Consider the following 24,601-nt stretch of genomic DNA (forward strand, 5'->3'; position numbering starts at 1 on the left):
ACAGAATAGAAGGCCAAATGGGACCAGTGAGAAAGCTGTGTGACATCATCGAGAGCAGCATGTGCAAAGGCCTTGAGGGACAGGCATGTCTGGCACATCCAAGAAGCAGCAAGAAGGCCGATAGGCCTAGCCAGGAGGAGAGCGGTGGGGCCGGATCATGGAGGGCTTCATGGGCATTAGAAGGGTTTGACTTTGAAGGCTTTGGAGCAAACGTAAGGTAAGCTGATACATGTTTGAAAATGGTTGTGATGGCTGCCGTATGAAGAACAGGCTGAAGGAAAGAAGGGTGGGAGCAGAAGAGACCAGTGAGGAGACCTGAGGTTGCAGAGGTTAGAGCCAGCCATTGTATGTCATATGGTTGGATTGTGTGTATGGTGCATGAGAGAAAGGAGGAGGTGAGCACAGTTGACCTGATTTTGTCCTGAATAACTGGATGGAGTTGCCATTCTACTGAGATGTACAGGACTTTAGAGGGAAGAAGGCTGGGGCGAAGAATTGGGTTAGAGTATTACGGGAAGGTACACAAATCAGAATTGTACAACGTGATGAATTTTTACCAAGTGAACTTGTCCAGGTAAGCAGGAACTGATCTACCACTACATAGTGAACAATAGCCTAACTTTTATCACTAAAATTTCTTTTGCTACCTTTCGAACTTTATATAAATGGAGTGTATGGTATGTATTATCTGGCTTTTTTGCTCAATATTCTATTTGAAATATTCGTGTTGTTAACACATGGTTGCCATGGAATACTCCATTGTATGTTACACCAGTGAATTTATTCATTCTGTAGTTGATAGTCCAGTTTATCAAGTATTTTCTTTATAGTTACTGTTTTTTATGTCCTGTTTAAGAAACATTTACTTAAGGTTATGGAGCTAATCTCTTGCATTTTCTTCTAAATATTTTCCCTAGATTTTCTGCCTTTGACTTCCAACATTTAGGTGTATAATCCACCAAAAATTGACTTTCATGTATGGTTGGTAGAGGTCAGGATCATTTTTTTTTTAATATGTATATCCATTCCAACCAGCTCTATTCATCAAAATGTCTGTTCTTTCTCCTCTTTACTGTAGCGTCATCTTTGTCATGAATCAGGGGTGTGTGTGTGTGTGTGTGTGTGTGTATGTTTCTACACTTTCTGTTGTGTTTCATTCATTTATTTGTCTATCCCTGCACCAATCCTAGTGCTTTAATTATCAAAGCTTTATAATAGAGCTTAATTTCTGGCAGTGGAACTTCTCTAACTTTGTCCTTTTTCTAGATTGCCTTGGGTATATTTGGCTCCTTTGCATTTGCATGTAGAATTTAGAATCAGTTTGTTAATTTTTCCCACCCCCAAAAAGATTTTGAAGATTTTATGTAATTTACACACAATAAAATGTAGACTTTAAGAGTACGATTTGATAAATACTCTCTAAGTACTTGACAAATGTATACAGTCATATAACCAACATTCCAGGCAAAGTATGCAACCAGTTCCATCACCCAGGGACATTCCATCATACCCCTTTCCAGTTAATCCCCTTTTCCTCCCAGAAGCAACCACTCTTGATTTCTTTCACCACAAATTTTTTTGACTGTTCTAGGACTTTATATAAATGGGAACATGGGATCATAAAGTATGACCTCTTTTGTGTTTGCTCAACACAGTGTTTCCAGTACACTACTGCCTGCATCATTCCTTCTTACTGTAACATCATATTCTATTGTATGACTATACCACAGTTCCTTTATCAGTCCACCTGCCATTTGGATTTTTCTTGTTTGGGGGCATCTATGAATAAGGCAACTATGAATATTTCCTGTTTGAGTCTTTTTTTTTTTAGGGCCGCACTTGCAGCATATAGAGGTTCCCAGACTAGGGGTCTAATTGGAGCTACAGCTGCCTGCCACAGCAACATCAGATCCAAGCCGCATCTGTGACCTACACCACAGCTCACAGCAACGCCAGATCCTTAATCCACTGAGTGAGGCCAGGGATCGAACCTGCAGCTTCATGGTTCCTAGATGGATTCATTTCTACTGCGCCACGACAGGAGCGCTCTTATTTGAATCTTTTGTATCTGCTTCATTTCTCATGGGCAAATACTTAGACATAGGAGGTAGTGGGTGTACTTAAGTGTTACGAGAAAATACTGAACAGTGTTCCAAAGTGGTCGTATCCTTTTACACTCCAGTTAGCATGATATAACGGTACTAGTGGCTTTGTATACTCATTTTAGCCATTTTAAAGGTGAAACGTTTTTTCATTGTGATTTTAATTTGCATTGTCAGATGACTAAGCACATTTTCTTTCTAAACAAAAATTTTTATTATACTTAATTTATAGTGTTGTCAATTTCTGCTGTACAGCAAAGTGACCCAGTTTATGTATATACACACACATTTTTTTTCTCATGTTATCCTCCATTATGTTCCATCACAAGTGTTTGGATATAGTTCCCTGTGCCATGCAGCAGGATTTCATTGCTTATCTGCTTCAAGTGCAGTAGTTTGCATCTACTAACCCCAGAGTCCCAGTCCATCCCACTTCTTCCTCCTCCCCCTTGACAACCACAGCTCTATTCTCCATGTCCATGAGTTTGTTTCTTTTCTGTAGATAGGTTCATTGTGTCATATATTAGATTCCAGATATAAGTGGTATCAGTTCCTGTCATGGCTCAGTGGTTGACAAACTCGACCAGGATCCATGAGGATGTGGGTTCGATCCCTGGCCTTGCCCAGTGGGTTAAGGATCCAGCGTTGCTCTGAGCTGTGGTATAGGTTGCAGACCTGGATCAGATCCCATGTTGCTCTGGCTGTAGTGTGGGCCAGTGGCTACAGCTCCGATTAGACCCCTAGCCTGGAAACCTCTATATGCTGTGGGTTGCAGCCTTAAAAAGACAAAAGACCAAAAAAAAAAAAAAATCTGATAATATGTAAGTGATGTTGTATGGTATTTGTCTTTTTCTTTCTGACTCACTTCATTTAGTATGAGAGTCTCTGGTTCCATCTATTTTGCTGCAAATGGCATTATTTTGTTCTTTTTATGGCTGACTAGTATTGCATTGTGTATATGTACCACATCTTCTTAATCTCTTCATCTGTCAGTGAGATTTAGGTTGTTTCTATGTCTTGTCTATTGTGAATAGTGCTGCAGTGAACATAGGGGTGCGTATATCTTTTTCAGTGAAAGTGTTGTCTGGATATATGCCCAGCAGTGGAATTGCTGGTAATATGGTAGTTCTATATTGAATTTTCTGAGGTACCTCCATACTGTTTTCCATAGTGGTTGTGCCAGTTTACATTCCCAACAGTAGTGTAAGAGGGTTCCCTTTTCTCCACACACTCTCCACCATTTATTATTTGTAGACTTACTGATGATGTGCAGTCTGACTGGTGTGAAGTGCTACCTCATTGTAGTTTTGATCTGCATTTCTGTAATAATTAATGATGCTGAGCACTTTTTCATGGGCCCATTGGCCATCTGTATGTCATCTTTATAGAAATGTCTATTCAGGTCTTACTGCCCATTTTTCAATTGGGTGTTTTGGGGGTTTTTTTGCTGTTGAGTTGAATGTGTTCTTTGTGTATTTGGAAGATTAAGCCCTTGTCAGGTGCATCCTTTGAAATTATTTTCTCCTGTTCCATAGGTGGTCTTTTTTGTTTTTTGTTTTTATGGTTTCCTTTGCTGTGCAAAGCTTCTAAGTTTGATTAGGTGTTGTTGGTTTATTTTTGTTTTTTTCTGTTGCTTTGAGAGACTGACTTAAGACAACATTTCTATAGTTGATGTCAGAGAGTGTTTTGCCTATGTTCTGTTCTAGGAGTTTTATGGTGTCTTGTCCTATGTTTAAGTCTTTAAGCCATTTTGAGTTTATTGCTGTGCATGGTGGGAGGGTGAGTTCTCATTTCACTGTTTACATGCACTGTCTGGTTTTCCCAGCACCACTTACTGAAGAGACTGTCTTTTTCCCATTTTATGTCTTGCCTCCTTTGTTGAAGATTAACTGACCATAGGTGTCTGGGTTTATTTCTGGGTTCTCTATTCTGTTCCATTGGTCTGATGTCTGTTTTGGTACCAGTACCACACTGTCTTGATTACTGTAGATTTGTTATGTTGTCTGAAGTCTGGAAGAGTTATGCCTCCTACTTGGTTTTTGTTCCTCAGGGTTGCTTTGGCAATTCTAGGTCTTTTATGGTTCCATTCAAGTTTTTGAATTGTTTGTTCTAGTTTCATGAAAAATGTCATGGGTAATTTGATTGGGATTGTATTGAATCTGTATTGAATGCTTTGGCTAGTATGGCCATTTAACAATACGAATTCTTCCAACCCAGGAGCATGGAGTACTTTCCATTTTTTTGAATCTTCTTTAATTTCCTTGATTAATGTTTTATAGTTCTCAGCATGTAAGTCTTTCACCTCCTTAGGTTTATTCCTGGGTATTTAATTTTTGTGGATGTAATTTTAAAAGATATTGTATTTTTTATATTCCTTTTCTAATATTTCATTGTTAGTATACAGAAATACAACCAATTTCTGAATGTTAATCCTGTATTCTGCTACTTTGCTGAATTCATTGATCACTTCAAGTGGTTTTTGTGTGGAGTCCTTAGTTTTTTCTATATATAGCATCATGTCATCTGCATACAGCAACGGTTTTACTCCTCTCTTCCAGTTTGGATACATTTTATTCCTTTTGTTTGTCTGATTGCTGTGGCTAGGACTTCCAGGACTATGTTGAACAAAAGTGGTGAGAATGGGCATCCTTGTCTTGTTCCACATTTTAGCAGGAAGATTTTCAGCTTTTCCATTGAGTATTATATTGGCTGTGGGTTTTTCCTAAATGGCATTGATTATGTTAAGGTATGTTTCCTCTATACCCACTTTGGTAAGAGTTTTTTTGTTTGTTTGTTTGTTTTGTCTTTTTGCCATTTCTTGGGCCACTCCCGTGGCATATGGAGGTTCCCAGGCTAGGGGTCTAATCAGAGCTGTAGCCACCAGCCTAACACCAGAGCCACAGCAATGTGGGATCCGAGCCGTGTCTGTAATCTACACCACAGCTCATGGCAACGCCAGATCCTCAACCCACTGAGCAAGGCCATGGATCAAACCCTCAACCTCATGGTTTCTAGTCGGATTCATTAACCACTGAGCCACGACGGGAACTCCTGGTAAGAGTTTTTATCATGAATGAATGTTGGATTTTGTCAAATGCTGTTTCTGCATCTATTGAGATGCTCATGTGGTTTTTGACTTTTCTTTTGCTAATGTGCATGATGTTGATTGACTTGCATATGTTGAAACATCCTTGTGAACTTGGGATGAACCCTACTTGGTCGTGGTGCATGATCTTTTTGTATGTTGTTGGATTCAGGTGGCTAAAATTTTGTTGAAAATTTTCACATCTGTATTCATCAAGGATATTGGCCTATAATTTTCTTTTTTGGTAGTATCTTTGGTTTTGGTATTAGGGTGACGGTGACTTATACAATGTCTTTGTGATTATTCCTTCTTCAGTCTTTTGGAAAAGTTTAAGAAAGATGGGTTAAGTTCTTTTTGTTTGTTTGGTTGGTTGGTAGAATTCACCTGTGATGCCATCTGATCCTGAACTTTTGTTTGTAGGGAGTGTTTTTATTACATATTCAATTTCATTTCTAGTGATTGGTCTGTTCAGTTAATCTCTTTCTTCTTGATTCAGTTTTGGCAGGCTGTGAGTCTCTAGAAAGTTGTACATTTCGGAGTTCGCATCATGGCATAGCAGTTAATGAATCCGACTAGGAACCATGAGGTTGCAGGTTCAATCCCTGGCCTTGTTCAGTGGGTTAAGGATCCAGTGTTGCCATGAGCTGTGGTGTAGGTTGCAGACGCAGCTCGGATCCCACGTTGCTATGGCTCTGGCGTAGGCTGGTGGCTGCAGCTCCAATTAGACCCCTAGCCTGGGAACCTCCATATGCTGTGGGAGCAGCCTTAGAAAAGGCAAAAAGACAAAAAAGAAAAAGAAAACGTTGTCCATTTCTTCTTAGTTGTCAAATTTGTCGGCATATAATTGTTTGTAGAATTCTCTCTCTCTCTCTTTTTTTTTTTTTTTTATATTTGTGCAGTATCTTTTGGGAATACTCCGTTTTCATTTCTTTGAGTTCTTCATCTCCTTTTCTTGGTGAGTCGTCTCAGAGGTTTGTCAGTTGTGTTTGCCTTCTCAAAGAATCAGCTTTTGGTTTTATTGGGAGTTTTTTGTATTGTGTTTTGAATCTCTATTTTATTGATTTCCTCTTTTATCTTTGATTTCCTTCCTTCTGCTGGCTTTGGGTTTTGTTTGTTCTTCTTCTTCAGATTCTTTTAGGTGGTAGGTTAAGTTGTTGATTTGAGATTTTTCTTCTTTTCTGAGGAAGGTCTGTATCACTTACGAACTTTCCTCGAAGAACTGCTTTTGCAACATCCCATAGCTTTTGAATGTGTTTTCATTATCATTTGTATCAAGGTATTTTTTAATTTCCCTTTTGATTTCCTCTTTGATCCATTGGCTTCTCAGTTGCATCTTGTTTAGTCTCCATGTAGTCAGTTTTTTCTCATTTCTTCTCCTGTGGTTGGTTTCTAGTTTCATGCCATCGTGATCAGAGGAGATAATTGAAATAATTTCTGTACTCTTAAATTTGTTGAGGTTAGTTTTGTGCCCCAGTATGTGGTCAATCATTGAGAATGTTCCATGTGCACTTGAAAAAAATGTGCATTCTGCTTTTTTGGATGTAATGTCTTGAAAATGTCAGTTATGTCTTACTTTTCTATGGTATCACTTAGGATCTCTGTTGCCTTATTGATTTTCTGTCCAGAGGATCTGTCCATTGATGTGAGTGGGGTGTTAAGTCTCCTACTATTACTGTATTCCCATTAGTTTCTCCTCTTATGTCTGTTAGTTTTTGTTGTATGTATCTGGGTGCTCCTGTATTAGAGGCATATATAGTGATGATTGTAATATCCTCTTCTTGAGTGGATCCTTTTATCATCAAATAGTGTCCTTCTTTGCCTTTCTTGTTAAAGTCTATTTTGTCTGATGTGAGTATTGCAACTCCTGCTTTCCTGTCAATTCCATTTGCATGAAATATCTTTTTCAATGCTTTTATATGTGTCCTTTGCCCTAAGGTGAATCTCTTGTAGATAGCATATTGTAGACTCTTGTTTTTTAATCCAATCTGCCACTCTCTGACTTTAGATTGGAGCATTCAGTCCATTGACATTTAAGGTAATTATTGATAGGTATATATTTATTGCCATTTTAAAACTTGTTTTCCAGTTGATCCTGTGTTTCTCTTTGTTCCTTTCTTTATTTGGTTGGATGATTTCCCTTTATTTTATTCTCATGTCGTCATCTTTTTAGTTTTTATGAATGTAATGTTTGGTTTTGATTTGTGGTTGCCCTGTTTTTCAAGTATGTTTACCCCTTCCTATATCTGCTTGCTTTAGCCTGATAGACATATAGGCTCAAACACATTTTTTTAAAAAGTGCAGATATTCTTACTTTCTGTCCCACATTTTATGATTTTGAAGTCCTTTTTCAACATCTTCATGTTTGTCATTTTGCTCTTTTTTTTTTTTTTTCCTTTTCGATCTGTATACTGGCTTATTTAAGTGATTGCTTTCCAATTGTAATTTCTTCCATCTTGTTTCTTCTTACTTCTTGTTTATTTAGAGGAACTGTTTCAGTATTTGTTTTAGAATGAGTTTACTATTGCTGGGCTCTTTTAGTTTTCATCTGTTGGAGAAATACTTTATTTCTCTATTTTAAATGATATTCTTGCTGGGTAGAGTGCTCTAGGCTGCAATATTTCCCTTTTAGAACTTTGAATATATCTTCCCACTCTCTTCTGGCCTGTAGTGTTTCTAGAGAGAAACCCACTGATAGCCTTATGGGGTTTCCCTTATAGTTAATTCTTTGTTTATCTCTTGCTGCCTTTAGAATCCTCTCAATAACTTTTGCCATTTTTATTATAATATGTCTTCATGTGGGCCTGTTTCAGTTCAACTTCTTTGGGGCCCTCTGTGCTTCCTGTATCTTGATAACTGTTTCCTTTAGATTTGGAAAGTTTTCAGCCATAATTTCTTCAATTTTTTTTTGTCTTTTTTTGTCTTTTTAGGGCCACACCCACAGTATATGGAAGTTCTCAAACTTGGGGTCCAATTGGAGCTATAGCTACTGGCCTGTGCCACAGCCACAGCAACACCAGATCTGAGCTGCATCTGCAGCCTATGCCACAGCTCATGGCAACCCTGTATCCTTAACCCACTGAGTGAGGCCAGGGATTGAACCTTGGTCCTCATGGCTATTAGTCAGATTCGTTACTGCTGAGCCATGACGAGGACTCCTTCAAATATATTTTCAATCCTCTTTTATTTTTCTTCTCCTTCTGGAATCCCTAGTATGCATAGATTGGCCCGCTTTATATTATCCCATAGATCTCTTATATTGCTTTCATGTTTTTTCATTTGGTTTTCTGTCTGCTGTCCTGATTGGGCGGTTTCCATTATTCGTTCTTCTAAGTCACTAATTCGTTCCTCTGCATTATTCATTCTGCCCTTCAGTGCCTTTAACTCAGCTTACATCTCTGCAAATGAATTTTATAATTTTTCTTGGCTCCTCATATTTTCTTCTTCCTTTCTAAAGTAATCTGCATTACTGTTCATATCTGCTCTTAATTCCTTCATATTTGCTCTTATTTCCTTCAGTATTTTCACTCTCTTCTTTTAGAACTCAGTGTCTGTTGGACTGCAGAGGTCTGTTTCATGGTCTGCTCCTTCAGGTGAATTCTCCTGTTGTTTTAATTGTAGATGGTTCCTGAGCTTCTTCATTTTGCTTATGTTATTGTTCCATGAGTTCAGGGAAGACAACTGCTATGGTTTTGGAGGGCTGTTTATATGCGCAGGTGCCCTCTGGGTATTTTGTGAGGGCTTACTGTTTATTTTTGATGTGAGGGCTACTTTTGGTTTGGATGCTTACTGACTCTTTCTTCAGTGTGTGCAGGCCATTGAACCCCTAGTCAGATTCTGGGTGTTCTTCCAGGGAGATGGAGGCAATGGGCAGGGCTATTAACCAGTCCTTGGTTGCTGGGCCCTTGACAGTGGCAAGGACCTGTGGGAAGGTGGCACAGGCTGCTCCCAGTTGCAGGGCACCGGGAAGTGGCAGTGACCCTCAAGCAGAGGTAGGATGCGACCAGAGCATTTGGCAGTGGCAGCAGCAGGGCGTGTTTGTACCCAGGGGAGGACCCCTAGTTCATACCCGAGGGAGGATGCCCACCTTTGGAGTCTGAGATGACTGCAGTGGTTTGCCCTGCTGCTGGTAGACCATGCAGGGGGTGCCCCATCACACTTAGACTGCACAGGAGGTGCTGCTACCCACAGCCTGCACAAGAGGCACCTCGCTGCCATCACCCCCCCTCCCCCGAGAATCCATGTATATGCAGGGAAAGATATTCCTATGGCATTCTACCCCTTCTCGTCTTCCCCAGCAGTGGTACCTTGATGCTCCTGTGGGCCCAGACCTCCTTCCCTGTTCTCTTGGCTGTGGCACTCCACTCCCTAGCCCTTGGCGCACCACTCCTTATCCCCTCAAGCTGTCTCCACACAGCCAACCCCGGTCCTCTTCCCAGAACTGACCTCCAGAACCCAAGTGTCTCAGACTGTGGTGTCCAGGGAGGTGGTACGGATAGTCTGTGCGGCTCTCTCACTGCTTTGCCCTTCTCTGTCCAGATATTGAGCTTTTCTCTGAGGTTTTGATGTCCCTCCGTCTTGGCTGGTCTCCCCATCAGTTAGGTGTGTTCCTTTTTCTCTCTCTCTCTTTGTTTCCCTTTTGTTCTACCCAGTTACATGGAGGGTCTCTGGCCTTTTTGGTGGTTTAAGGTCTTCTGCCAGCGTTCAGTAGATGTTCTATGTGAATCGTTCTGTATGCGGATGGGTTTCTTTCGATGTGTTTGTAGAAGGTGAGCGCCACATCTTACTCCTCCGCCATCTAGATTCCACCTCTCTAGCTTCCTACCCCAGCTATATTGAATTTCTTGCAGTTTCCTTGAATCATTCACACTGCCCTGCCCTTTCTGCACCAGAGGCAGCCAGCCTAAGCACATTTTCATTTGCTTATTGTTTTTGTTCTTTGTGAACTTTCTGTTCAGCTCTTTCACCCTTTATTGTTTAATGTTTTATTGTTGAGTTGCAAGGGATATAGATATTCATTTCAGATGCAGGTCTTCTGTCAGGTAAAGTCACTATGACGAATTATCATGAATAATGTCTTCTAGGCTATACTTGTCTTTCCAAAACTTTCTTAGTGATATTTTTGGAAGAGCACAAGGTTTTAATTTGGATAAATTACAATTTATTTTTTTCCTATGGTTAGTGCTTTTTGTGTCTGAAACCTTTGCTGACTTAGGGTCAAATAAATATTTTCTTATGAATAAATTTTATATCAGCTTTTTTGTCTAGGTTTATGATACATCTTAAATTACCTTTTTTTAGTACAGTTGGAGGTAATCATTGAGATTTTGTTTTTCTAAATGATAGGTTCTTGATTTAGTGCCATGTATTGAAAATACTGTCCTTTCTCCAATGGAAATACCTTGGCACCCTTTATTGAAAATCAGCCACATAGTCTTGGCTCTTTTCTCTAAATGTATTTCTTGTTTATATGTCAAAACCACATAGTTTTATTTACTATAGCTGTAAAGTAAATTTTGAAGGCAAATTTTCAAGTCTGCTTTGACTTCTCTAGGTTCTTTGCATTTCCAAATAAATTTTAACTTGTCAATTTCTAATAAAAAGTCTACAGTATTTTCATTACAATTGTGTTGACTCTTGATAATTTTGAGGAGAATTAACATCTTAACAATACTGAGTGTTCCATCCATGAACATTTCATCTCTTAATTTATGTCTTTCATTTTTCTCAGCAGTGTTTTCTCATTTTCAATATGGAAACCTTACTTGCCTTTTGTTAAACTTATCCCTAAATGTTTTTAATCAGCTTTATTGAGGGATAGTCTGTACGTTATGAACTGTGCCCAATTTAACTATGGAGATCAGTGTGTCTAAAGTCATTTTATGTTTATCGACATAATGGTAAACAGAATTTGTTTTAATTTTTTCTTCACATGTTTGTTGCTAGTATATAGAAGTATTTTGTATTTACATTTGGTCATGATGTCACTTAAAATCCTTTATTCTTGACGACTACCTAGCCTTTATTTTTTCTTTATAATATTGGCTCGTTTAAGAAACCAGACCAGTCCACTGTACATACAAATAAATTAAAAATATATTAAAATTTCATGTCCTCAGTCACACCATATTTTGGCTGCTGAATTGGACAGCATAGATCTTCATCATTGCAGGAAATACTGAAAAGCATTCTGTGTGGAGTTCCTGCTGTGGTGCAGCTGGTTAAAGATCTGGCATTGTCTCTGTGGCAGCACAGGTTCGATCCCTGGCCTGGCCCAGTGGGTTAAAAAATTAGCATTGCCACAGCTGTTGTAGAGGCCCAGGAACTTCCATGTGCTGCGGGTGTAGCCAAAAAAAAGAAAGAAAAGCACTGTGTGGAGTGATGGGGTAGCCCCACCTCCTGGATGTACCTCATCCTTTTCTTATGGTGTTGGAGGACTCATTCTAATAATTTCTGTGTATTTACAGATAAGTTAGAAAGTTATATACATATAACATTGAAAACTGAAAGTTACATTCATATATTTAAAAGCTTAACTAAACGCAGATTACACTTTTATTTCAGGTCCTTATGAAATAAAAGTGTCATAATGATGCAGTGTCCTTTGTACTGCATTACGCAAGACTGAGAATTGACCACTAGATTTTGCAACATGGATGTAGCTATTGATCTTCAGGTGAGGGCAAAAGCTTGATTTGAGGGAGTGGTTCAAGGGAGAAGAGGAGTAGAACTGGTGACACTGAGTACAGAGCAGTCATTTTGTTCTAAAAGGAGCGGAGAAGTGGCATGTTCACAGGATGGGAGTATGAGGCCATGGTGGAGAGCTTATAGCACTTTAATGTGCTGATAGGAATGATTCACCTGAGAGGAAAAATCTGACAGTGCAAGAGAGAGAGGGAAAATTATTGACATGCTGTCCTTCAGTGGCAAGAGAGCATGGGTCTGGCAAGTGGAGGTGTTGTCAGTGGTAGAGAGGGGACCAGGGGCTCCACCCACAGTGATAGGAGGGTGGGCTAAGCTGTAAGAAGGGACACAGGGTTCTCTTCTGATGAACTCTATTATTTACTACCAGAGGTTATAAGGGTCCCTCACTGCATGCCCAGACTTCTGTATTTTATGTGTTCTTTCATAAATGTGTCTTATCCCCTTCCTGACATTTATTTTATTTTATATTATTTTTTTAAAGGCCACCCCCACAGCATACAGAAGTTCCTGGGCCAGGGATTCAATCCAAGGTGCAGCTGAAACTTATGCCACAGCTCTGGCAACACTGGATCCTTTAGCCCACTCTGCCAGGCTGAGGATCAAACCCATACCTGCACAGCGTCCTAAGCCGGTACAGATTCTTAACCCACTGCTATACCACAGAAGGAACCCCCCCTCCACCGCCCCAAAGAGGGAAGGAAACCCCTTTGTTGTCATTTCTATCTTCAGTTTACCTGGCTTTACAGCCTTCTTCCCTGCTGTAATTTATATCAGATGTTCAAACATTCACAAGTAAGGCTGTTAAATCAAGAGGAAAAAAAGTCCCATTTCAGTTAACCCAGGTAGGAAGTAACTGAATGTCAGAGTGGAGAGTAGCCTGGCACTCTCTACTTGGAGACGTTCTTTGCTCCTCAAGGTGCCTTTGCATCTGTTCTTTTCTCCTTTCTCTACTGCTGGCTTCTTTGCTCACTCAGTTTTTGCTCCTCTGTGACTCTGGCCCACACATGGCCATGCTGGCCTCAGTTTCCATCATTACCTTTTGGCTTTGGCTTCAGCTGCAGAGACCAGATAGAGACCTGGATTGAATTCATGAGATAAGGAATCTGATTGCAGGGGCTTTTCCTATGGTTCTGAACTCTCACAGGATTGGTGGCCCTGATCGGGCCTCATCAGCTACAGCCAGAAGAGCCGAGTCCTACATAGGACATCTCTGCCTCCTTAAGCTTTGTCATCCTTCAGGCTGAGCCAAGGCAGTTCTTATGCAGGGGCAGCGGTGGGGAGGCACAGGGATTGGCATTTTCGTTCATCAAGCTCTTTGGATTAGTTATAATATAGGAGAGAATGGCATCTAATTAAAGTGCACAAACTTTATAAACTTTTAGCATCTATTTTAACCTTTCTGTTGTTTGTTATTGTCTAGATTATATTTATCACAACAAACCCTCAGCAAGTATTTGTGGAATGAATGACTTTTCAAATGACAGATGAAAACTGCCTCCTTTTTTCTTAATTACCTATTAGTTTTATTTTACATCTGCATTTTTGGTTCAAAATGAAAATGGCTACACTTCAGAAAGCGCTGTATCTGGAAAAAAAAAATCAGAGTTTTGGCAGAATGTTGCCAAGCAGATCAGAATTCAAACTCATTTACCTGTCCCAGTTAACTAAGGGGAGAGACTTTGAGTTCTGCTACAGAGATTTTAAGTTATTTTAGAACTTTTTATTTAATATAAATATATTGAGGCCATTTATATATTTAAGAACATTATCGTTCCCTAAAACCAAAATGCACAATTGTTACAAATCTAATAAATATCTTGAGATTGGATGCAAATTCATTTGGGAGGCAAAATGTTTCCTTAATGCCAACATGTCCTTTTAATGTATTTCGATCCAGATGTTTTGGCCTCATTTGCTGGAGTGGGTGCAGCATGAGTCTGTCAATTCCCTGCTGTTTGCCATTATTTAGTACTATTAGAGGCTGTACACATGCACACTCATTGGGAAAGTTGAAGGAAGGCTTTAAATTGAGAAAGGTACCAAGCTGTGGTTCCTGCCCAGAATTCCTGAGGTTACAAACAGCAAAACAAAGTGACTATAAATAAAGCATTAGAATACTAATATTAAAAAGCACCACAGTAGCTAAGGGCAGTCTTGGTGGTACATGTCTTTCTTATTAGCTGTCAGTCAAGGTCCCTAACACACAACCAAATCTTCACTAAGGGCCAGTCTCTCCTTCTAGGGAAGCATCTAACTATGCATGTATTCCACAATTGGATATGCAAATTCTTGAGCATTAACAGATAACATAAATTATATTTCCTCAGGTATTAGAGACCACACTTGTGCTCAAAAATCCCTGCATAGGGATTGTATTAACCTTGCATCCTTAGATCTGTTCTATAGATTATCGTATTAAAGTCAGTTTCTACAGTAATGATAGTATATCAGTTCTCACACTGTTTCTTAAATAGTAGAATTGCTTGGAATTTCCCTTACATTGACTGACATAGGTAAATGTTTCATTGGTTTTGGTGGGGGGGGGGCGGTTTAGGGCCACACCTGCGACATATGGAAGTTCCCAGGCTAGGGATCAAATCCGAGCTGCAGCTGCTGGCCTTTGCCACAGCCACGCCAGATCCAAGATGCATCTGCAGCCTATGCCCCAGCTTGCACCAACGCCAGATTCTTAATCGACTGAGCAAGGCCAGGGATCAAACCTGCATCCTCATGGATACTAGTCAGGTTCTTAACCCGCTGAGCCACAAAGGGAACTCTTCATTGTTCTTATAATAGGAATGTAGTAGATTTGCTTCTTATCGAATTACAAAGTAATCCAGAATTCAGCACTCTAGTTCTCAGGGTGGGAATGTTCTCCATCGTTTAGTGCTGATTGGTTTTCCATATGTAAATATGTTTATAGATGCCTTTTAGGGCCAGAGCTGTGGCCTTCAGGAATGCCATGTCCATGTTCATCAGTAAAGACTTAAGCTCTAGTGACTAATACGTAGATCCACTTTGATTCTGTGTTTTTGTAGTTTTTAAAAACATCAGGATTTAATGGCCAATATTTTATTTAGGATTTTTATGTCTGGGTTCGTAAATGAAATGGGCCTGTCCTTTTCTTACACCATCTATTGATTCTAGAATTAAGAGTACCATCATGGGGTGCTTTAATATATTTTCTTATTTTTATATTTTCTTAAACAATTTGAAAATACAGACTATCTCTGGTCCCTGAAAGTTTGGTGAAGTATATGTAAAATCCTCTGGGGCTGTATTTTTTGGAGAGTTGGATGAAGGACAAGAGGTTGTGATCACCATTTTCATTTTATGGGCTCTGGTTTCTTTAAGCTTTCTATTCCTTTTTGTGCCAGAGCTTTTAAAATTTTTTCTAAAAGTACTTACCTAATTGATTGTTGTGTAGTTGCTAATGACATTTTTCACTCATTCTTAAATTCCTTATGACATAGTCTGTGTGTAGTACTTTGCAGTTGATTTGTTTACTGCTCCTGATTCTGACTCCTCGCTTCCCTCCCAGCCTTGGCACCACTCTCGTGTATCTGAGGTCCACCATTCCCTGCACTTCTAGGTTCCTCAACTGTGCATGTATGCCTAAAACATACTAGGTGGTGTTTTGCATTTTCCACATATTGGCATAGAGGTGTTTATAGTATTTATTAATTTCTGCTGCATCTTTAGTTATATCCATTTTTCCTTCCTTTTTGTTTTCTCTTTCTCTGACACACACACAAGATCAACCTTCCCAGAAATTTGTATATTTGTCTTTTTGGCAGACTACCCTTCTTGATCTTCTCTATTGTCTTTTTTTTTTTTTTCCCCCTGTTTTCAATCTTTCCCTTCTTTTCTCTCTGGGTTTGTTATAACTTTTTGGACCAGTCATCTAGGTCAGTGGGGTTATTCTTTTCTCACATGCTGAGGCACACTCGTATCACAGGATTGGCCGTTTAGGGCCACATCTCTCCTCATTGATTGGGGCTTAAACAATTACATATTTAAAATTAACCTTGGAAATTCCTTTTGTGGCTCAGTGGGTTAAGAACCTGTGTAGTCTCCATAAGTCTGTGGGTTCCATCCCTGGCCTTGCTCAGTGGGTTAAGGATCTAGCGTTGCCATGAGCAGTGCAGGATCCAAGCCTCGTCAGTGACCCACACCGCAGCTTATGGCAATGCTGAATCCTTTAACCCACTGAGCAAGCCAGGGATTGAATCCTCGTCCTCATGGATACCAGTCAGGTTTGTTACCACTGAGCTACAACAGGAACTCCTCAGTCACATTTTCAAAATTTATTTCTCCTCCACTAACTGGTTTGGTATAGTCCTAATTTTTGTGTGTGATTATGCATATTTAATTTACTCTAAAGATCTACTCTTCCCAAATAACACTTTAACTTCCCTGTTTTACATGTTATTGTGCAATATTTTAAATTTTTATTGCTACCTAAATAAGATATTACTCTTTTTATACAATCAATATTTGTTTTGATTTTTTTTCACATTCACCTAGTTCTTTGTTCATTATTTCTTCACGCATCTCAGACTTTTTCCTTTCTGAAGTACAGCTGACCTTTGAACAGCGTGAGAGTTGGGGCACCAAACCTTTGCACAGTCAAAAATCTGCATGTAAATTATAGCCTGCCCTCTTCGTATGTGATTAGTCATGGTTCCTCTGCATCTGCAGATTCAACTGTAGTATTTACTACTGAAAAAGCACATACACCTGCACAGTTCAAACTCATTGTTCAAGGGTCAGCCGTACTTCCTTTGAAGACTCTTTTAGATAGAGGGATCTGGTGGTAATGAACTCTGTTTTTGTTTGTCTAACACTAACATAATTGTAGAATTTTCTGTTCTCCAACAGAGAATATCGGAAACACTTAGCCATCTAAATCACACCACCAACAGGCACCCGTGCCTCAGGGCTAGAGAAGCCGTGTGCGGGTTAGCTCTGCTGTGTACTTTCTCTGGCTCTCGGCAAATGTGAGGCCATAGTGTATTTATAAGGATAAACCTCAGGGAGTTCTCTGGTGGCTCAGCCAGTTAAAAATCCAGCATTGTCACTGCTGCGGCTTGGTCACTGCTGTGGTGCAGGTTTGATCCCTGACTCAGGAATTTCCATATGCTGTGGCACTTGTGAGTACAGCCAAAAAAAAAGGGGATAAATGTCACACAGAAACACATGCTTATTAATGACACGTGACCACTCTGTACTGCAAAGAAACCTAGAAAATGTGGAACATGCATAGAAAATGATTCAGATACAGCACTTAAAACCAAGGGAATTCATGCTTTAATAGACACTGAAATCACAAAGGAAGGCCAAGTGCCTTAGCAATCTCAATAAAAATATGAAGTTCTTTTTACATGGTAAATTTCATAATATAAAAAGTTTAATGCCATCTGGAAACTAATTTACAAAAAAAAAGCCCACATAGGCCAAAGATGGCTAACACTGCATACAAAGGGCATGAGTGCCAAGTGGGGGAAACATCTGGGGGGGGGGGGCAAGGTGACCACACATATCCTTACATGGAACATCTTTGACGGAACTGGCACAAACAATGGCCCAGTTCACAAACCACATGTACAATTATTTAGGTAAAACAATGAAATATATGATGAAAATTATACAATTTTCAGGTTCATTCTGTCTACTTACTGAAAGCAAACCAAATTACTGTGTGGTATTTTTTTTCTAGCCTGAACTGAAACTACCGCAGTGATGGTTCTCCTTGTGGGGTGGACAGGCACTGTGCCGGGACCTTACTGCAGTGACTACCTACTGAGATTCACTGGACAGACGAGAGCACCATGAGGACAGTGAGTGCAGCACATCTCCTGCCAAGACTCAGAACCAGCAGTGTGGACCAGGAATCTTTTCTGATGGACAGAGGTGAGAACTTTTTCGTTTTACTACACACCAATACCAATATGCATCAGATGTCAGCTTTAGTAGCTAACTTTCATCTTGGTATATCGACATAGTTAAGATCAGTGAAGTGGTTGTGTAGTTCACTGGTGAGAATTAAGACAGTCTACTGCTTTGATTTGTGGTCAGAAGGTTTCTAGAGAGGAAGATTTTATTGCTTGTATTCAATGTATTTGCATCTGATGGAGTAGAGTAGGGGCAGGGCATTCCAGTTTCCTGAGCTGAAAAATAATATCCAATGCTATCTGCATACAGTGAGAAAAAATACTTTTTGTACAGTTCACCCACACCCATCAGCTCCAAGTGGGGCAGAGAGCTGAGGAGAGTGCGAGAGTCATTTGCTTCCATCCACATGGCTCAGGTTCCCACAACCTGACACTCGCTTGCCCTAGATTTTAGAAACAAACATTATGCTAATTGTGTTTTTTGTCACCTATATCAGGAGTCAGCAAACTTTTTCTTAAAAGGCTAGATATTTTAGGCTTTGTGGACCAAGAGATAAAATCAAGACTATTAATTAGGTACTTATAAATATTTTAAAATGTAAAGTCCATTCCTAGCTCATGGCTGTAAAAATCCAGGCCTCTGAACAGATTTAGCCTGTGGGTCATCGTTTGCCAAGCCCTGATGTGTGCAAAGAAATCTTTGAATTATACAATCTCACATAATTTTTAAGTGCATACTTTGTTCAAGGTAGCCTGAAAATTTACTTTGATTTTACATCCATCTCACTTGTGTAGAAAACGCCAAGACTGACAGTAAACATAGAGAAGCGGTGACTCTACGGTGCTTTTTAGATTGATGCTAATATTTCATCGTCTTTGCTTTTCCTTCATTGAAGCTTGTATCTAGGACCAAAAAAAGTTGTATATTCCATTTGGCTTTTCAACATGAAACCTACAAGAACAAATGTAGTTAGGACTAAAACCAGCTTAGAGTACACAAGTCCTCCTGGCCGGCTTGGAAACCACGGGAAGCAGTCTGAGTGGTGGAGGGTGTGCACTAGAGGTGGGCAGACGGGCTGCACCCTCATCCCCAGGGATGGAGCACAGACCCCAGGCCTTTCCTCCAGGGCTCCTTGGCACTTGGGAAAGAGGCTGAGAGTTGCTGAGAAAAGAACAGCCTAACTATCTACATATGGATTCAGAAATTTACGTTGAGGTTTATTTCTTGGTATTGAGGACCTGATTTTGCTATCTAAATGCACAGTGCTATATAAACTTGGCTTTTGTTTGCTACACTGGTATTTTCATTACCATTTATAAAAGACATAAAGACAATCTCATAGTTGCTTGCTTCTTTATAAAGTATTTCTCTTCCAGTGTTGGGATCAGGGTTAGAATGGGATATCCTTACTGTTTGCTTCTTATCAACATGGCTATTGGGTTAAACACAAAAAACTTCCATGGTATATATAGCTCAGGAGAGTAACGTAAATTGAATAAATATTATCCTTTCCTCTTTTCAGAGTACAGTGAGGAACAGGGCAGGTGGTCAGTGCATGTTTATCAAGTGAGATCCTACCCAAGGTTAAAAACTCTCCCTGGGGGTCTCGATGTTAGTGTCCCTCCTGCCAGGCCCCTCACGTCCACCCCTGTGCTGCTGGTGTCCGGAACAAGTGTGATACATCTCAGTGAGGATGGTAAGGTTTCAGTTTTAGAATTACCTAAAAGAGGCTTGTATAAATTATCCAACTAAACTTAGTAACATATGATTTTCAGCATTTCATTTCTTCATTAAAATAAGTTAATGGTTACCCCCTACCTGGACTATTTTGTCTTGTCCCAGCTGACAACAATTTCAGTGAACTGTTAGAGCTACAGAAAAAGTCCCTTTTTTCCACCCGTGACAACGCTTTCAGGAATATGTTTCCCTGTTCAATAATAATTCAGATGTATATTTGAGCAGAAGGGACACTGAAGTCTTCTGTGGGCAGGGAGCAAAGGGTGCCAGTCACAACTAAGCCAGAGTCCAAATGCAGCTCATAGGACGGGTGCTGGGACCGTGGGAACCTGGCAGCAGGTTTGATAGAAGGGTTTTAGAAGCCTGGAGCTGGGAAAAGAATAAAATTAAGCAGCTATTAAAAGAATAGGAGCTGGAAGGCTAGAGTCTGGTTAAATCTACTTAGCCATGGGGATTTTTTTTTTTTTTTTTTTGTTGTTGTTGTTGCTAGTAAGGAAACTGAATAATTTCAAACTCCCCCCCCAAACTTGACAGTTACTTACTGATGACTATTCAAAATTTGATATTTTAAAAAACTTTTTGAGCTTTTAAAAATAATGGCTATAAATGCAAAGTACTATTGATAATAAAACCAAGTTGTTTGTTCACGTACAAAAAAGGTCAGTAATGTTTTAAAAGCACAAAGTTGCATTTTAAATCACAATTGCATAGTTCTAAAATGCCTGGATAAGAGTTACATAAATTTCTTAAGAAAATTCAAGTTTGGTTGACAGTGGGGCCCCAGGGACATTTGTAGAACTCAACAGAGCAGAGTTCAGGATGGAAGCACTGTTTCGAAGTGAATTATTGCATTGTTACTGTGATGTTACAATATCGTGAGACCAAAACTGCTAAAATTTAATTTAAAAATCATTGGCATTTTTAAAACCAGTATCCTGTTGTTGGCTACTATAACACCACTTTCATGTAGAATTCAACTTAGATTTTATATATCCCACTCCCAACCAGCACCCGAAAGCCTTAAAAAAGCTCTATTTGTATTTCTGTGTATAAAAGGTACTGCATATATACCTTCTAGCAAAATATGTGCTCCCTTTCCTCTCCCCACCCCAGAACCATGACCATTTTTGTATAAAAATCCTGTTGAAGAATCACATCAATGATGAGAAGCAGGGAGTTCAAAGGTAAACATTTGGTGAAGTGTGTAGAAAATTCCAACCCCACAGAGGTCCTGGCTTTTGGTGAATCTGGTCTAGAGCCCCAGAGGAGCCACCAGCATGTGTGTGGCATCTGGGCATGGTGGTGCCCTGCGCCCAGAAGCACACCCACGCTGGATGACCACACTCACAAGGAGCAGGCCAAGGGCATGCGGAGACCCGGGCTGCACTCTGAGATGGTATCGGTGGGCAGAAAAGTTGCTTTAACATTTAGAGGAAGGAAAAAATCTTCCTGGGGACAAAAACTTGTAGCCATTGCCAGAAGGAAGTCTCAGAGGGCGTGTGGGAGCTGCGGCTGGAGGGCCAGCGGGCAGCGGCAGGGTGCTCAGCGAGGTGGTCTCCGCGTGCCAGTGTCCATTGGGAGGGGCTTTTTGAGGCATTTCTCCATGTTGCTTCGAGGGTAGCTCCTTGAGTTCCAGCTTGTCTACTGCTTCATCCTTCTTGTTGTGCCGAGGTGACAAGTTTAACAGACTGAGGACATCTCTTTTGGACGTCATCGTGCCAGGGGTCCCCCGGAAGATTTTCACAGGTCCCGTGGACTGCTGGGGTGTGCTCTGCCAAAACATCTTCAGGTTGTGGACAGCCTGCACCTTTTCGTCAATGGCTGCCATTTTCAGTTTGTCTATGTCAGGAGCATCAGCTGGACTCGAGCGAGCAGAACCAGCTGAGGAGTAGGACAGAGCTGGGGATGGTGCGCTGCCAGCTGGAGACTGGTGGCCTGAGCTCGGAGACATGTTCCTTGGTGATTTGGAAATGTGAGCACTGTATGGAGAGCTGGGATACTTCAGCTTAAAGAGAGGCTGGTCAGTCAGGGAAGCCTGGGAGTCAGAGCCGGGCGATGGCCGGCTGCTATGCTGGCTCGGGCTGTCCTTGATGGACGCCTCTGAGGCGGTAGGGCTGCTGTATCCTGAACTCACCTTGGGCAGGGAAGAGCTTCTGGCTGGGGGCTTTGGTTTGCTAGTAACTGGTGATGGCTGACTCTTCTGGTGGGAGAGGGCAGGCCTGCTGAATGCACTTGTCTCTGACGCTCTGAAGACAGCAGCACCATTGGGCACGGAGATACCATCTTCAGGATTAGTACCCTTGCCTTGCCCACCGCCCCTCTGCAGGCGCTCCACTGCAATGAGATGACTTTGTGTCTCCTCTAGGATCTTCTGGGCCAATTCTTGTGGATCAAGCTTTGGGTTGCTTTCTTCTTGAGATTTCACAGTACTGTCTGTTTCTGTGCTAGACTGATCTGACTCTCCTGTGTCTGAACTTGCTAGTTTTCCAACCTTTTGGAAGGGTGAGTTTGGGCTAGGAATCAGAGTCATTTTAACTGGAGAATTTGGAGTGCTTATGCTCCCCTTGGAGCTCACCAAAACTTTCCCTCCGGATGTCCCGACTCGGGACTGTTTGTGATCTGGTGAGAAGCGAGTCTTTCTGTTTTCTTGGTAGGCCGCCAGAGGCTCAGTGCTGATGATGGAAAACCCTTCGTATTCTTCTTCATCTTTGCTGCCTGCAGGGCGGGTCTGGGGGGACAGCTGGCTCCGAGGCAGGGTGGCTCTCTGTGGGTAAGCATTCTTGGACCGGTCGTAGTCCTGCCGTCCTCGGGGACCACCGCCTTCTGACCCACCCTCAGGCTTGGAGACAAAGCTCATTGAGGAGGCGATGGAACTCAGACTGTACACAGAGATGGCGTCGGAGGCTATGCTCTCTGCACCAGTGGGAGAGAAGGGAGGATGTTGGTAGCCCAAAGGCAGAGTGTTGGAAACGGACTGGGCTGAGGCCAGAGACTCCAGGGAGGACGAGCTGTCAAGGCTGAGGCGCTTGGGCAGCTCAGTGGAATCTAGGACAAAGCATAAGCACCCAAAGAGCAGTTAGAATGAATTCTTTTCTTTCTTTCTTTCTTTCTTTTTTTTTTTGGCTGTTTGGGGCCACACCTCAGCATGTGGAAGTTCCCAGGCTAGGGGTCAAATTGGAGCTGCTGGCCTACACCACAGCATCTCAGGATCTGAGCTGCATCTATGACCCTCCACCACAGCTCATGGCAACACCAGATCCTTAACCCACTGAGTGAGGCCAGGGATCTAGCCCACATCCTCATGGATACTGGTCGCATTCATTTCCACTGCGCCACAATGGGAATGTCAGAATTCTGTCTGGTTTTGATTTTTCTTTCACAAGCATTCTTATATGCATAGAAGCAAAGAATTCTGCAAATGCTTATACACAATTCGAATTTATCTCACAGTCCTGAAAAACACAGTCCTGTGGGAAAAAGTAAATCTTAGACAGGAGACAAAAACACCCTAGGAGAGCCCACAGCCCCACTCCCTACAGACCCCACCACGGTACCCATCTCTACTCTGCGCCCTATCTCATGAAACCCCACGAGGGTCCCTGCTGTAGGCAGGGCAATCGCACATCCCTGTCTTGAACCCGCCCCTGCCATCCCTTCCAGCTATGGCCCCATCGCCCCACATCCCAGCAGCCTCCTCGGGAGTCATTTTCACTCCTCCGGCCTCTCCCGACCTGCTCCCGACCCACCCCAGCCAGGCATTCATCCTCCTCAGCGCACAGGAAGGTCACCAGTGGTCACCACCAGGTCCAGTGTTTGCTGCTTAGTTCTTCACAGTCGATCATACCCAGCCCTCACGGACTGATCCTCCTCATCTCTGTAACCTCTGACCCCTGGAGTGCCCACAGGACGCGGTCCTCTTCCCCTCGGACCTGTGTGAATGTTTATACCTCCACACCAAACTTGTATAACCCACTGCCTGTAAAGGTGTCCAGTGGATATTTCAAAACCGAACGTGTTTGGGAGCTCCCATCATGGCTCAGTGGAAATGAATCTGACTAGTATCCATGAAGATTTGGGTTCAATCCCCAGCCTCACTCAGTGCGTTAAAGGATCCAGCGTTGCCACAAGCTGTGGTGTATGTCACAGATGTGGCTCAGATCCAGCATTGCTGTGGCTATGGTGTAGGCCAACAACTGTAGCTCCAATTCGACCCCTAGCCTGGGAACTTCCATATGCTGCAGATGCAGCCCTAAAAAGATCAAAAAAGAAAAAAAAAATGAACATGTTCAAGATGGAACGCAGACCCATTGCTCCTGCCACTTTCAAGGTCTCAGCAAAGGTGGTCCCATTCCGGCAGCTGTTCCCAAAAAGCAAGGTATTGCCTTTGACCCTCTCTCTGAGCACATTCATCAATAGATCCTGTTGGCTGCCTTCAAACCTTGGACACCATCCAAGCCAGCCCCTTGACAACATCGGGCAGGCTGGGATCTGGGCACCACCGTCCTTTCTCACCTCTACCCTGCTGCCCTCACTTCCTAGTCCCTTAACCTGCACAATTTTCTTCAGAGCGTGTGACGGTACCTCATCTGATGTATTTTCATCATAAATTCCCTGAGAGCAGAGAGTTTCTGTTTACTGGAACATTCCCGAACACACAGCAGTGTTTGTTCACATAATTGTTCCCCTTCCCACCCCATAACCAGGTTCATGTACATGGCTCCTGAGGGCCTTTGGGGAGCTCTTACCAAAGAGTGCGAGCAGGGCCTGGAGTGCAAAGTGCATGGTTCGTCGATTGGCTTGTTTCCCAGTTTTCAGGATTACTTCCTCCTGACCAACTTCACAGAGATCAAAACCTAGAGAAACGAAAAATAAACACCTGCTTTCTTAGGGAAGATCCCACATTCTGAAAAGGATAAGCACAGCAGGGCTCCTCACACAGTTTTGTAGAACCTTCAACAAGCCCCACCTGCGCCCCCACATGCCCATGACTCCCACTTGACTGTGTGTGGACCTCTGTCCCTTTGTAGAGCACCGGCTGCTTTCGTGCCCCAAACTGCTCCTCCAAAGAGAAGGGATGGAG

At 41.7% G+C, this 24,601-nt stretch overlaps 1 protein-coding gene across 4 annotated transcripts in view; it reads right to left on the bottom strand.

Moving 5' to 3' along the window:
- Positions 1-17,176: 17,176 nt before the first annotated feature.
- TTC28 (tetratricopeptide repeat domain 28) overlaps positions 17,177-24,601 on the bottom strand; it is a 606,162-nt gene continuing 598,737 nt past the window's right edge. For all 4 annotated transcript variants that reach the window (XM_047762349.1, XM_047762348.1, XM_047762351.1 and 1 more), the window contains 2 exons: positions 24,267-24,374; positions 17,177-22,566 (listed from right to left, as the gene is read on the bottom strand). In XM_047762349.1, coding sequence (XP_047618305.1) covers positions 20,942-22,566; positions 24,267-24,374 — 1,733 coding nt within the window. In that variant the 3' untranslated portion in view covers positions 17,177-20,941. The remainder of the gene's footprint in view (positions 22,567-24,266; positions 24,375-24,601) is intronic.

Source organism: Phacochoerus africanus, chromosome 15 (genome assembly GCF_016906955.1).
Source record: "Phacochoerus africanus isolate WHEZ1 chromosome 15, ROS_Pafr_v1, whole genome shotgun sequence".
In the NCBI taxonomy this organism is placed as follows: domain Eukaryota; kingdom Metazoa; phylum Chordata; class Mammalia; order Artiodactyla; family Suidae; genus Phacochoerus; species Phacochoerus africanus.